General features: G+C 38.1%; 2 protein-coding genes across 2 annotated transcripts; one reads left to right on the forward strand and one right to left on the reverse strand.

Annotated features, from left to right (window-relative positions):
• The first annotated feature begins 587 nt into the window (after positions 1–587).
• On the forward strand, positions 588–9,980 carry LOC134673832 (XK-related protein 6). Its single transcript, XM_063531861.1, has 5 exons — positions 588–947; positions 1,675–1,794; positions 5,067–5,254; positions 7,292–7,444; positions 8,666–9,980. The coding sequence occupies exons 1-5, from the start codon at positions 691–693 to the stop codon at positions 9,139–9,141; spliced, it is 1,194 nt and encodes a 397-aa protein (XP_063387931.1). The 5' UTR covers positions 588–690; the 3' UTR covers positions 9,142–9,980.
• Positions 9,981–13,469: 3,489 nt separating this feature from the next.
• Positions 13,470–15,286, reverse strand: LOC134674246 (actin-related protein 8). The gene has a single exon (XM_063532308.1). The coding sequence runs from the start codon at positions 15,183–15,185 to the stop codon at positions 13,497–13,499; it is 1,689 nt and encodes a 562-aa protein (XP_063388378.1). The 5' UTR covers positions 15,186–15,286; the 3' UTR covers positions 13,470–13,496.
• Between the last annotated feature and the right edge of the window lie 298 nt (positions 15,287–15,584).

The following is a 15,584-nucleotide window of genomic DNA, read 5'->3' on the forward strand; positions in this document are numbered from 1 at the left end:
CGAATGTCGGATAATTCCGAAATTCAGATGAAAATCACCCTTAATTCCATCATAATAAAAGTCTCTTTTCGGAATTATCCGACAGTTTTCGACATTCGGAATTACCCGAGTAAACCTTACAAACTTTCTGACGTCATTTTAGAATATTTTTTTGTACATAAGTAAATGGAACGTATGTCTACTTACTAACCAAATTGATAAATCAAAGTAAATAAGATTAGTGAAGCGCGGTGCAGTGCGGTAGCCTGAGCGGCTACCGCAAAAACCGAAATTCGCAAATTGCGGGGATCTTTCTCTTTTACTCCAACGAAGGCGTAATTAGAGTGACAGAGAAAAATCCCCGCAATTTGCGAAATTCGATTTTGCGGTTATAGCCCTGTTACGGCTTTACCAGTTGTCAGATTGTTTTTTTTTACAAAAGTTTGTCCTATGATAGTGTGGTCCCAATTTTTAATTCGCAATAATATTTTCGTGCTTGCCATTCGAATTATTGGTAAAGCAAAATCGTAGTACATCACTATTGATTTGCTCTTTCCATTCGTTCAATTTTACGTCAAACGTCAAATTTTATGTCTCATTTTGTTGTTTGTGTTGTTATCTATAAAACGCGCGCCCATTCTTGTTATTTCTTAGCAAAAGCTATATTTCCTATTAAAAACTTTTCATTTCCGATACCTACATGCTCTCAAAATGCCTAAGGCAATGCGTGAAATTTTTCAAAATGGGAATTCTTACGACGAAACGGACCGAATGCCAGATAACATAACAATAACCAACCTCGATATTATTATGTACGTTGTGGCGATTGTTGGGCACTTTGTGGACTTGGGAGTGGATATTAATGTAGCTGTACAGTATTCCTTGGCCGGCCATATGATGGAATTTGGTTGGACGCTGGCTTTCATACTTTTACCAGCGTTCGTAAATACTGCAGTATCAATACGCATGTAAGTGTACTTTTTTAAGTTATCTTGTATTTCACAGCGAATCAAAGGCCTGCTGTCCGCCAATTCGATGGCGAGAGCTTATTACTCACTGCCCACTGGCTAGTTTTCAAGGTCTGTTCGAATAATATGTCTGCCTATTTACACCTAGGAAGTTGCTTAGTGCATTTTTTAAAATAAAACACGTCCTGGCTTAGACCATGGACCAAACTGCCTCAACTTGGTTGATTGTGCTATTTTTTTTAAGTCTAGAGCATAACATTCGACTCTTCTCTCCAGGCAGGCAATCTTTGACGGTTAATTTAGCTACCTGTGGCTCCCACTTTCATCTCAATGACATACAACATTTTTATTAACACATTCACTGCCAAGACCACATATGTGTGTTCATTTTGTACTGGAAATGAGGCACCCGGCACCGAAAGTGTTAAGTTTCTTTATCTAAATTAGCAAAACAGAGTTTGCATGTTTTGTATGTCACAGTTTTTGTATGGGTTGAGTAAATATCTAAAAAAATTGTAGTGTGTAGTAGCAGTGGGAATAAACTGGTTTGTTGCTTATTTGCTAGCTATCTTAGGGGTTGTCCAGAAATCATGTGATCATATTTGGCCTATTTTTGATCCCCCCTCCCCCTTAATGATATTTGGTGATTTTAACGCGACCAATGGGAGCCGAGAATGCGTGAAATGATAAAATTATTTTTATTGAAAACTTGTTATTTAATTACCAGGTATGCTCAAGACAAGCAGCAAGACTCCATCAGCAACGAGGTGACAAAGCGTCACTGGCTCCGTATCTTCATTCTGGTGCTACAGATGGCGCCCATACTCAGATTCATTGATGCTTTAGTGTAAGTATTATTTGTTTAACAAGACAAGCAAGACTCCACCAACGAGGTGACAAAGCGTCACTGGCTCCGTATCTTCATTCTGGTGCTACAGATGGCGCCCATACTCAGATTCATTGATGCTTTAGTGTAAGTATTATTTGCTTAACAAGACAAGCAAGACTCCACCAACGAGGTGACGATGCGTCACTGGCTCCGTATCTTCATTCTGGTGCTACAGATGGCGCTCATACTCAGATTCATTGATGCTTTAGTGTAAGTATTATTTGCTTAACAAGACAAGCAAGACTCCACCAACGAGGTGACGATGCGTCACTGGCTCCGTATCTTCATTCTGGTGCTACAGATGGCGCCCATACTCAGATTCATTGATGCTTTAGTGTAAGTATTATTTGCTTAACAAGACAAGCAAGACTCCACCAACGAGGTGACGATGCGTCACTGGCTCCGTATCTTCATTCTGGTGCTACAGATGGCGCCCATACTCAGATTCATTGATGCTTTAGTGTAAGTATTGATGACCGGTCTGGCCTAGTGGGTAGTGACCCTGTGAAGCCGATGGTCCTGGGTTCAAATCCCGGTAAGGGCATATATTTGTGTGACTTGTGTAGATATTTGTTCCCGAGTCAAGGATGTTTTCTATATTACATATATTGTTGTCTGAGTACCCAAAACACAAGCCGTCTTGAGCTTACCGTGAGACTTCGTCAATTTGTGTAAGAATGTCCATATAATATTTATACTATTTATATTTAAGTATTATTTGTTTCATCTAGCTTGCCAATAGGGAAAACGATTTGCTAATATGGAATTTATATGAAACATTCTTCGAGCAACACCGGCTTCCGACACGTCGGAAGGGAGGGGCCCAAGCGATATCTCACCGTACATATCTTTCTGCCATTTTTCGCGGGGGGAAAGGTGCACACAGTCGCATTTCTCACACACTTACATACAAAATCCAATCTGTAATGACGACACAAATACATAGAAAATGACACACGTCAAAGACAAATCTTGCAAACCTCGATCTCTTTTTGTGTACGGACGAGTGACTAGTGTCACAACACGCACACTAACACATTTTCGTTGATCGGTCGAGCGACAAATCCGACTTCTCATCTCTCAGAATACAATGACATATCATTGTATTCTGAGAGATGAGAAGTCGGATTTGTTGCTCGACCGATCCGCAATTTGTACTGAGCGAACAAAATCGATAAATCCAACAATTACTTGAGACTAAAAAATGTAATATAACGTATATGTAAAAAAAAAAATTACATGTGAAAAGTAACACTTTCTTTTTGTAAATTTGATGTCCCCGACCTCTTTTTATAACAAAAAACCGAGCAAACAGGCATTTTTGTGCAGCAGGGTTCACGCGCGCGTCTGGACTCGGTCTAGTGAAAAATCCAAGTGCAACTAGTTTTATTACCCGCGCTAGATCTAGACACGCGGCAGCGTGTCAAGCCAAGTTCAAGCAAAGGAACTGGCTAGCCAGCGCCAAGTGTAATATTACACGAACCACTTGGTGCCACTTTTGACCCTTCTATAATTCAAAACATCTTTAACGTAAACACATAAAACTACGTGTGTTTAATTATATCCATAAGGACATCTAGAAGCCCAAATTTCATGAAGCTAGCTCAAACGGTTGTAAAGATATGAAGGTCAAAAAGTCGTAAATTTTAAGACTGACTGACAGACTTATAGTACCTAAACCTAATCTACTTCCAGATGACCTAGAAGGATGAAATTTGGAATCCAGCTCAGTTATTGCGTAAAAGCGTAGGAAAAAATCTAAAAATAAAAAAAAGTTATAAAATAGGGGGGGTCCCCATACAAAAAAACCATTTTTTATTGTGACTGACATATAAGTACCTAAACCTAACCTACTTCCAGATGACCTAGAAGGATGAAATTTGGAATCCAGCTCGGTTATTGTGTGTATGCGTAGGAAAAAAATCTAAAAACAAAAAAAAGTTAATAAATAGGGGGGGTCCCCATACAAATTTCTTTTTTATTGTGACTGACATATAGTACCTAAACCTAACCTACTTCCAGATGACCTAGAAGGATGAAATTTGGAATCCAGCTCGGTAATTGTGTGTAAGCGTAGGAAAAAATCTAAAAATAAAAAAAGTTAAAAAATAGGGGCCCAATAAAGCAAAGAAATAGAGTTTAATACTTGTTTATAATGTTATTTTGTTCCTATAAATACATATTTGGATTTTGCATAGAACTTGGCACTCATTTAGATCTCCATTCTTTTTGCGGCGAACCCCACAGCCAAGCATAATTTTTGTATTGAACTTGGCTCTCCTTTTTTACATTTATGTTTTTGATGGGATTAGATTGACGCGCTAATCTTGTACCTCGGCAGAGGGGAAATAGTGCGAATGCCGCCTCCCTTCCGTGTTGCTCGAAGGAAACATTACATTGTGACGTCACGGTCAACTCACCTACTTTTTGTATTTCTATCCGATTTATTAAATACAACTTGTGCTGAAAAATAACTCCTATCTGTGTTTTTGTAATAATTATCTGGTGCTTTATTTCATACATGGTGTAAAATAATTTATTTTAAATACAGTGTTATACCCTATTTAATTTATAAGCTTTTTAATGTCACTCGTTGCAATGGTTATTTGTCTAGGGGAAAATAACTTAAATATCTTGATTTTATATGTTTTTTAAATTCACCTAACATGCACTTTTGTGTTAGTTCTAAGCCCTTTCTATAGTCGGTCTTCTACTATTTAAGACGAAACAGGAGCTGAGTTTTAAATATTTTAGGTAAATATACCCGTCTCGCTAACGGAAGCGGCTCCTTAAACTAGTGCGATAAGGACAAGGCGAAAAATCCCGCGTAAAAATCTTAAAAGTCGAGGTTTCGTACTCGACTGTTTCCTCCTCCAAAACTTAACCAATCCTAACCAAACTTGGAAATCTAAATGTTTATGAAATTATCTGTGTCGGACCGTTTTGCTTTTTTGGCTAATTGATATCAGTTCTGAATACTACGCCTCTCATTGCGGCATAGTCAATTAGGCCATTTTGGCCATTTTTGAAGGGCTCTAGCGCCTTAAAAAACAAAAATAAAAAAAAAGCAAGGTCCGACACAGATATTGACAATATTAATCTGTGTTGAAAAAAATATTGCTCTAGCATCAAAACCCACGGAGGAAACAGTCGAGTACGTTTGTATGGAGAAATGACCACTCCTGTTGGCTCTTAGGACCATAGAATATTTATTATTTCTTTTGCTTCAGCTACGCCATAAAGTCTCGCAAAGCCGAGAGGAAACGCGACCACGCCTCTCAGCGTCACTACTACAAGCTGATGTTGAAAGAGGACGCCGATGCGGCCCTACTGAGGATCTTCGAGTGCTTCCTGGAAGCCGCGCCGCAGCAGGTGCTCCAGACGAGTCTACTGTTCGCTATGGCCAACCAGTTCAGAGGTAAGTCTAATTATTATATTAATAATATAAGAATTTTATTTATTTAAGTTTCAGGTAGGTGGTGGATACAATAAAAAGAAAAATAAACTAACTTATCTATAAAATAAAACTAAATTAAAACTAAAAACTAATACTAAATAAAATTAAAATACGTCTTTACTAAAATACAGAGTGCAATTTAGTGGAAATCTAAGACCAGAGACGACCCAGGACCGACCGGCCTGGCGACGCATGTGACAAGACAGAAAAATGGAGAAAAAACCGGCCAAGTGCGAGTCAGACTCGCCCACCTAGAGTTCCGACTTTTTAGTATTTGTTGTTTTAGCTGCAACAGAAATACATGCTCTGTGAAAATTTCAACTGTAGGTATCACGGTTCATGAGATACAGCCTCGTGACAAAAAGACAGATAGACGGACAGTGGAGTCTTAGTAATAGGGTCCCGTTTTTACCCTTTGGGTATGGAGCCCTAAAAAGATCAGATTGGTACCCAAAACACGGTTCAAGGAAAGGAGGAAATCAGTTAAAAAGATAGGATCTAAAATTGACAGCGGGATCTATTTGGAGAAGAGTTAGCCAAGGCAGATATCAGTGGAATTTCTTGGAGACGGAATGAGTGGGTAGTAACCTACCTACCTACCTAGTACTATTATTTACTCTGTGGTAGTAATTAGGACAACCATACCTTAGTGCCGCCCACCATACAAAATGATAGCCAAGGAAGTTAGAATCGTGTTGTATTTTCAATTAGGTTGAATTTCATTTGTTCGAAAATTTTACGGGACAAATGAAATGCTACCTACTTTGTTTTTAATTAAGGTTGACATTCGATCGAAACTGAGTGTACATCCTGGTGTACATTGGGCGGCACGAGGGTACTGTCGTCCTAGTATTTGGTATATAAGAATGTTGAAAGAAAACGCGGCGTTACTTATTAGCAGGGGTCGTACAAAAAGTGCGGATGACGTCAAACCACTTATAGGATGATTTCAAATAGTATTTTTGATTTTCATAAACAATTATCACTTATCATTTATCAACCTCTTTATTAAACGATATCGCCACTTGAAATGAGTAAGTACGTTTTTGACTGACACATTGTCAATCAGATGAACAATAAATTGACTTCGTTATTGTTTAGCTATTGTATCTTCACGATTATATTTAGCTAAAATTTATATTTACTAATGTATAAGAAAACGCTCTAAAATGTCATCTTTACTCGAATATTGTGGCAATTTTCCGTTTTTGGAGGTACGTGACAAACACGTATACTGCTCTTGCTGTAATCAAGATATACCAACGAAGGTAAGCAATATTAAAAGACATTTATTCGTGAAATTTATTTTATTCACTACATCACCCTACCACCTGTATTATTAATTCCATGGATTTATTTACGATTATATTGTTACTTCATTAATACTACTTTGTTACTACATGTCACACGGAAGTTTAAATACAAACTCAAACATCATCCTGTGTGCAAGATTACGTCATTTTTACGTCATCCGCACATTTTGTCCGACCCCTGCTTATTAGGATCTTCGAGAGCTTTCTGCCAATAAATAGGTACGAGTTTTTCCCTACGACAATTTTTTTGATATTCATAACTGTAACTAGGGACCCGCTTTGCATCGGTAGTACCTTAACAAATTATACACCTAAACCTTCCCCAAAAATCACTCTATTGATAGATGAAAACCGCATGAAAATCCGTTCAGTAGGTTTTTGAGTTTATCGCGAACATACATACACACAAACCGACAGACGATCTGTCATCGCTGTCATTTTCTTTACGAAACAGTCTGCCGATTTTTGCGGGGGAGGGGACGTCAAATGTATTGCTACTCGTATTTCTGCATGATTTGTACGTAACGTACAAATAGCCATGTCAGTCCATACAAAAGTTTGCACAATTGTGCAAGTTTTTCGGCAGAGGGGTAAGTTCTTAAAGGCGACTCCAGTTATTAAATGATCTAAGGGTGTAGTGATAACGTCTGAATTGAGAAATAAAGGACATTAACTTTGCTTTCAGTGCACCAAATCCTGTCCATCTGCTCATCCATCATCGGCATGGGCTGGTGCCTGGCCGCGTACCAGCGCGCCGTGCGCTTCGCCCAACAAGACAAGGACAACATGAGCTGGACCGGCTCCATACTACAGACACTCTGGCATTTCCTGGTCACACGTAAGTTTTGCAGTAGTTGCAGTTGTATGATTTTATCCCGCAATAGAACGGAGCTGAGAGGTTGATAGAACAGTCATCGCAGGTATATGTTTTTACTATTCACAAATAAGATAAGAACGTGAGTTGAACCGGCTCCATACTACAGAACAGACGCTCTGGCATTTCTAGTAACACGTACGTTTTGCAATGTTTGCTGGTGTATAGTTTTACTTACCCCGCAATAGAACGGAGCAGCTGAGAGGTTGATGGAACAGTCGTCGCTGGTATATGTATTTACTTTTTACCATCAAGATGAGAACGTGAGTTGGACCGGTACTATACTGCAGACGCTCTGGCATTTCCTGGTCACACGAAGTTTTGCAGTAGTTGCAGTTGTATGATTTTATCCCGCAATAGAACGGAGCTGAGAGGACGATAAAACAGTCGTCGCTGGTATATGGTTTTACATTTTACTAACAAGATGAGAACGTGAGTTGGTCCGGTACTATACTGCAGACGCTCTGGCATTTCCTAGAAACACGCAAGTTTTACAGTACTTGCAGTTGTATGATTTTACTTACCCCGCAATAGAACGGAGCGGTTGAGAGGTTGATAGAACAGTAATCGCTGGTGTATGTTTTTGCTTTTTACCAACAAGACGAGAGTAACGTAAGGACCGGCTCCGTACTGGAGACGCCCTGGCGTTTCTTCGATACGATCTATGTTTTTTCTATTTATCCTCATGGATGCTATACCACGTACGCATGCGTAAGTTTACTACAGTCGTCGCGGTTGTATGGTTTTACTTGCACCGCAACGTCACGGACCGGCTGAGAGGTTAGTAGAACCTTAACAAGCGTTGGGTGTACCTTCTCCTTAATCTACATTCTACATAATTAAAATTATAGACCTAGAGTTAGGCTAAGCTAACTCTACGCTGTGTGTGACAGAGTGTGGAAGTGTTATGATAAACGTCAATTTTCTATGAACGTCGAATGCTAGGATGTTCAAAATAGCACTTGCACACTATGTGCTATCAAACACGTTCAAATTCGAAGGGTAGACAGACACCTGTCATTTCAATAAAATTTTGCGATATTTGGCGTTTTTAGGTTATATTATAAATTATATGGAGATGATAGGTGTCATCTTACCTTTCGAGTTTGAAAAATATTACAGGTCCCGTGCATACGCATACCTACCTTGCACGCTTGCATCAAAATGTATTATTTCTTGTTCCAGTGAGCAGAGTCATGTCCATATCAATGATCGCATACCTCTTTCCCTATTGGACAATCCTCGCCTGCGTCATCCACATAATAATCATGACCACGTGGCTCCAACTCTTCGACCGGTCGCCATTTTGTGCGCACAACAAAATGGCGGAACTGTCATTCTCGCTCGCTTTAGCCGCTGTGTATCTTTTCACTTACATTTTACCGATCGAAGGTAAGACTAGATATAGATACGCTATTTATTATGCTATATGTTTTGTACAGAATGTTATTTGTGGTATACTTTGGTATTTATACACGACTGATGCTATGAGAGATTCGGTAATGTATTTACCGGCGTTAATTCTTACCGTAGTGCCATACGTAGTAGGTTTAATTTTAATGGTGGTGTATTATTCTTTCTTCCATCCTAAATTAAGACGGGAGAGTAAAGATATTAATGTGACTTTTAAAGTTAATGAAGAGTTGTCTGAAATTAGTTAGCATTTGTGAGACTTTTTTTTGCATAATGAATTAATGACTTCTAATATTTTAAAGTAATAATACTAATTAATTCAGTACAAATGTTACCAAACCATTTTTAAATGAAATAGTTTATAAAGGTGACTACCAGAACTCACTGGGGTGACAGCTAGTTATTGGCCACTCCTAACAATTCAGAGAGAAGCAAGCCAATTGAAGCCTTATTGTTAAAGTGGCCGATTACTATGTAGTGGCCAATAACACAGCAGTCACCCTATTACAATTAAAAAAAAAAATAACCTTATTTTGGTATTAGCGCGGTTCACTATTTCTCTTAATTTGTGATAATAATTAGCGAGTTTTGGTTTTCACCTGGCTAAATGTGGCTTTCCATAGAATAGGGTCCTTATGCTTCATATGCAATAAGGACCTTTTTATCGGAATTTCTGTTGGAATTTCAGATAAAAAGGACCTTATTGCATTGCACTTGAAGCATAGGGACCGTTCTCTATGGAAAACCCCACATACACAATGGTATTGTTTAGCTTATAATTATTAGTTGATTAACTGTAGTTGGAGCATTCCATTAAATTGTCTACCGTTTGTCCCGTACAAACGCGAATTTTCTGAAGATTTGCAGGTATAAGAGTTTCCTTTTCTATGAAAAATGGTCAAAAATATACAGAAAAATAATCGCCTGCTTTAAATGTCGAAAAAAAGTCACAACACAGGAAATAAAATGCGTTTGTACGGGACAGCACGTGGAATACTCCAGTTATTCTCTTCTCAGTGTATTAGGTTGACTAGTTTTTTCCTTCTCATATTTATGTGCTCGATAGAAAGAGACGAATGCCTTAGGGCCCCCCACATCTGGCGTCTTTCGAGCGTCGGCGTCTACAATTCTATGGCCGACGTCGACGCAACGTCGACGCAGCGTCGACGCAGTTGCGCAGCGACGTCATTTTCCATAGCGCTGGACCGACGCCGACGCTCGAAAGACGCCAGATGTGGGGGGGGCCCTTAATGTCGTCGATAAATAATATCTTTTTAATATGTTTATACTGTTATATCTCTGTCGCGATATTACGGACGGGTTTTAAATATGAACAATGTTATATATGTCTCTATATTGAAACTATGTGTATGCCTAGGATGTTTAATTGAATTATTTCAATTTTGAGGTACAATCAAAGAGAATACTTAGTGTATATACACGGTGTAACATGAGGAAACCGAATAATTTTAACCACTCATTTCTGAGGCCAAAAGAAGGAAAAAAAATTATATTAGTTTAGGTCAATTTCGCCAAAAAAGATTTATTTTTGTTTTATTTTTTTAAATTTTTTGAATGTATTTGTACATAAAAAACAAATGTTATTGGTAAACTTGTTACTTAAAATTGATTTTAATATTTTTTTTTCGTAAAATCTACTTTTTGCAAAGTGTTACTTGTCACTTTTTGACATCTATCAATAAGGATATTTAGACTACGTCCCATAGCAGCAACATCACCGTCAAAAAGGCCTTTTACACTATGTAACAATAAAAACTTGTTTTTTTTTTAATTAATATTATCTCTGAAACTAGGCGAATTTCAAAAAAAGTTTATAGGACATTTTTGTCTCTAAATATGATCAGGAATACGCTGTTAAAATTTTTCGGTTTCCTCATGTTACACCGTGTTACTGTCATGGTAGTCATGGTAAATTATGCAGCCACAGTACATTTACTGCCATCTTTCGACAGAAGATTAAAACTGTTAGACCGTCATTTGACTTTGATCATTATTCTTTCACTGATATGTGTTAATTACTCGTAGTTAAATTTTTAAAGTAACGCCATCTACTCGACAGTAGGCCAAAGGTTATGGTCGAAAGCTGGCAGTTTTACTGTGGCTACGTCTACATACCTTGACAATCCGGCTATATTTCAAATTATCTTTGGGTACAATGCACAATGTACATAATTTTTTCTTATGAGCAAAGGGTCTCGAAGTAATATATGACGTTCCACGGCAAAAGGTACCTTATGGCGGCTGGTGCTTACGTCGCATAACGCCGCGATAATATTGGAGCGGCGTTAATAATAGCGTAAGCGCCAACCGCCATAAGGTACCATTTGCCGTGGAATGTCACAATTATTTAAGTTTCAAATGGTTCTTTAACATATCATGTAATGTGATCTTATGTGGGTGCAACAATATTAAATATCTTTTTAAACAGACTAATTAGATAAGTACCTAGCAAATTTTAGTCTGTGATTGATAGGTTTTTAAAGATTGAATTTTCTACCTTCATACAAATATGTACAATGAACTCAATATTTAAAACAAACACTCTGTGGTACGCACAGTACCGCCTTTACCATAAGGGCACACGGGGCCGGTGCCCAGGGCCCCCGTCCTCAGGGGGCCCCGAAGGACAGACAGTAATAGTATATTTGACTATCCATAATAAGTAGAAGATCATAGTAGAAAAATGTTAGTTTAATTAGCTTTCTTTACTTTCCAAAAGGGCCCCAAATTCTTATGTGCTCAGGGGCCCCAGCTTAGTTAAAGACTGCCCTAGTACGCACCTGTGGTGGTACGATATGATATGATTCTTGTTTGGCGTTTGCGTCCGCACCGCCTGATTTGATCGGACAATTTAATCAGATTGGCGAAAAATTGTTCTCTTCTGAGCCTTGGGTAGCTTGGGTATCATGTAAAAATATGTGTCAAAAAATTATTGTAATGCTCAATTTTTTGTAAATCAATGAATCTCAATGCATTTGGCAATAATTTTTATATAAAATTATTAGTAATTTTGTTGTAACATATGTTAAGATAAAACATAATATACTCTTTGTTGTAATTATTTTTAAGCTACCTAATATGAATAAAAATTACCATTCTGCTGCTATAATTTTTTTTATGAAAATACGCAACTTTTTTGTATATTTGCGTAGGTAGTTTGCATTGCAAAACTGAATAAAATTAGGTATACCAAATTTAAAAATGCAGTTTTAACCCGGTGTGCCAATATGCAATATATCACCAAACTATTGCAAAAGAGAAAAGACTTGATAGTTAGCAGTAGTGGCAGTGAGCACTTGTGGCCACTTTAGGCGCCATTTACTGCAGTATTTTTGATGGTGTCTGTATACACATACAGTGATAATTGTGAGCTGTGCTTCTAAACATAATATATGAATTAGGAGTAATGAATAGAATCAGGCGTTTTTATTTTTACTTACTTTTATATTAATTAATACAAAATACACTTGATAGGGTAATTCGCCAGTAACTGGCGACTGTTAGACACTCGCCCTTGCCCTAAACTAAAAATGAATTCTATACACCTGTAAACAGAATTCATTTTAATATAAGGTGGCTAGTTACTGAAAGCTGGCCAGTTTTTGAAACCTTATATGTACAACATTGAATTCTGTTTATAGGTGCATAGAATTCATTTTTAGTTTAGGGTGGCTAGTTACTGGCGAATTACCCACTGCATTGTTACTTTTAGCACTGATTAAATAGCACGTTATCTTTTATTGATTAATATGTATTAGGATAAGTAATAAAAATGGTATTGTCTAAAATTTAGTAAATAATCGAACATATCGCCTACATTAGATACGGTTTCAAGTCACTGTAAAAGGTTATTATTTCTATTTAATTAATTCTGATATTAATTAATGTTGCTATTTATGGCAAAATCATAATACTTAAAGTTGTACTTAATATCATAATGAATATCGCCAAATTTACAGTATTTTTTGTAATAAATAATTTTTGTACTTTTTAAAACAATGTTTCATTACAATGAATATCCTCTTCTTCTTCCTTGCATTATCCCGGCATCTTGCCACGGCTCATGGGAGCCTGGGGTCCGCTTGACAACTAATCCCAAGAATTGACGTAGGCACTAGTTTTTTACGAAAGCGAGTGCCATCTGACCCAACCCAGAGGAGAAACTAGGCCTTATTGGGATTAGTCTGGTTTCCTCACGATGTTTTCCTTCACCGAAAAGCAACTGGTATATTTATTTATATTTGATGTTCCAAATGACATTAAGGCCTGTCTCCATATTGCGCGGCAAACTATCGAACATGCCCGCGAGCCAACCCGGTATCCATTGCGCGCGGCTGCCTCGCGAGCCAATGTTCGATAGTTTACCGCGCAATATGGAGACAGGCCTGTACATAAGTTCCGAAAAACTCATTGGTACGAGCTGGGGTTTGAAACTGCGACCTTCGGGTTGAAAGTTGCACGCTCTTACCGCTAGACCACCAGCGCTTTTTATACAATTATTAAAAAAATTTTATTCATTACATTGTATGACCACGGATTTAAGAAAACAACAGGATAATCCTTAAAGTATTTATTTCTAAGACTACCAAATAAATGGTGCTCTTTCCCTCAGTATCCTCAAACCGAACTTATTCCACTCCGTCTGATTGATCCATAGCTCCATTGCCGACTCCAAACATGACATAACCGCAGCACCCTTCCATACTGTACTCGCAGGATCTATATCTTTCGGTGATGTCACAATTTCTAACTGTTCCGTCTTGTAAGCGTAAGGTATTTGTAATGCTAGTCTATTCTGCAACCACATGGACAATCCGTGAATTTTAACACCTCCACCGACAATTAAAATACTGCTGTACATCTTACGTTTCAATTCCTCGCTGCTAGCTCGGTCTATACTTTGCAATATGGCTGCATCTAGAGCTAAAACTTGACCGGGAGCTAAGACGGCATCTCCGGGACCTACTTCTAACGTATCTACTACAATATCTTCATCCGGGTTTGTCGCTAGCTGACTCTCGTTAACAGCTTCGAACTGCTGACTTTCATTAGCACTAGGGTCGGCTGTTTCTCGCTTTCTGCCAGTTTCTCTTAGAAATTCAGCGTCAAACGGATCTTCTGGATCACTTGGTTGTCGGTTCTGTATTTTAGTTGCCTTTAAGCCTGTTATCTTTAGCAGGTCTGTGTAGAACATTGATAGAGGAGATATGATGCATTCGTCCCCGACTTGCAGCGTGTATTTATTGACAATATCCCCTGGATGATCGACTAGAAATGATTTTTCTAGTGGACCACAGACATCTAAGTTTACGTGACAGAAGTTCTCATACAAATTCCTCATTAAAACTACATCTCTTGGTATATTTTCGTTCCAATTCTTATAAGGGAATGCGCTTTTATGAAACATCCAAGATAAAGCTTGGCATACATCACCAGCTCCGTAATCCATCCGTAATCTTGTAGTTTTATGAGAGATACCGTCTTCGACACAGGATATGGCAGTTTTCTGGTCACCAATGTCAACTACACATGCTGATCCGATTCCAGCCCCGAATGTGGCTCCAACACTTTCTTGGACCAAAAAGCAATGACCGAATCCCAAATCCTTCAAAAGTAGAGACATCAGATATTTCAAATGGCCCCTAGAATATAAATCTGGTATTAAAAGTACACATCGGTACTTTATGAGTTCTATTAAAGGTATCCCAAGCTTATGTTCTATTATTGAACTCCAAATGATGTATAAATCGTTGAGTACTGAGGATATTGAGCCACCAACTTCAGAGTGTATGTTAAAATCACCTCTTCTGTACGGAAAATGTATATTGAAAGGTAAATCTGGGTCTATATCTAAGACTAGGTCGCCAACGACGATGTCGCATTCCACTTGGGCCCACGGTTCTCCGTCGCTGACAGTTTCTGGTAAAGATCTGCGGTTAAAAGCAGCGATTTGCTGCGGAGGTGTAGCGTACCGCCGCGCCCCGTTGGACTGCATACAAGACTGCAACGTATGCGATATTTGTAGTCGGCATTCTTCTAATTCCTCAATCAATTCTTTAGTTTTCGGCACGCTCGGCGGTACGAATGGATCGCGATAGATTTTGCCTCCGGGTCGACGTTTCCTCGCGATGCAGTGGAGTTGCTTCACTGGTAGGAGGTCGGAGGCTCGTCCGATGCGGACGTAGAGGGATCCGGGGTGTATTACGATGATCCTATTTGATGGAAATTGGTGGAACTGCTCTGGGCCGGGGTCGTGTGATGGCATACTCATTTTGAAATAAAGTTATGGCTGTTCGTTAATTGAATAAATGCTGTAATTACTTTAAAGGAATACGAATGAAATTCTTCTTTAAATCAATCTTCTTGTTGAATAAACAATTCTATTGACTGTCTATTCCATTCTATTCTAACCAAAAATGATACCTGTCAATCGAGCGTTTACTGTTTTTTTTTTGCTATAAGTGCAGCAATATTTTTAAAGTTTTTCAGATGATAGTTTTATTAAACCACATATTTTAGTAAATAGTATTATAATTTTTTATATACTCAAGTAATTTTATAAATATATATTTATTTCATTGTTTATCCTTTTGCAAGTTCTTCAAAAGAAATTTAATATAATTATAGCAAACTTCATAAACACCTATGGATAGTGACAGATGACAATATG

Source organism: Cydia fagiglandana, chromosome 19 (genome assembly GCF_963556715.1).
Source record: "Cydia fagiglandana chromosome 19, ilCydFagi1.1, whole genome shotgun sequence".
In the NCBI taxonomy this organism is placed as follows: Eukaryota; Metazoa; Arthropoda; class Insecta; order Lepidoptera; family Tortricidae; genus Cydia; species Cydia fagiglandana.

Bases quoted from the DNA above. Each gene is read 5' to 3' on its own strand.
- LOC134674246 (XM_063532308.1), bottom strand. From the start codon at position 15,185: ATGAGTATGCCATCACACGACCCCGGCCCAGAGCAGTTCCACCAATTT.
- LOC134673832 (XM_063531861.1), top strand. From the start codon at position 691: ATGCCTAAGGCAATGCGTGAAATTTTTCAAAATGGGAATTCTTACGAC. The intron at 948-1,674 runs GTAAGTGTACTT...TTTAATTACCAG, and splicing joins ACTGCAGTATCAATACGCAT to GTATGCTCAAGACAAGCAGC. The intron at 5,255-7,291 runs GTAAGTCTAATT...CTTTGCTTTCAG, and splicing joins TATGGCCAACCAGTTCAGAG to TGCACCAAATCCTGTCCATC.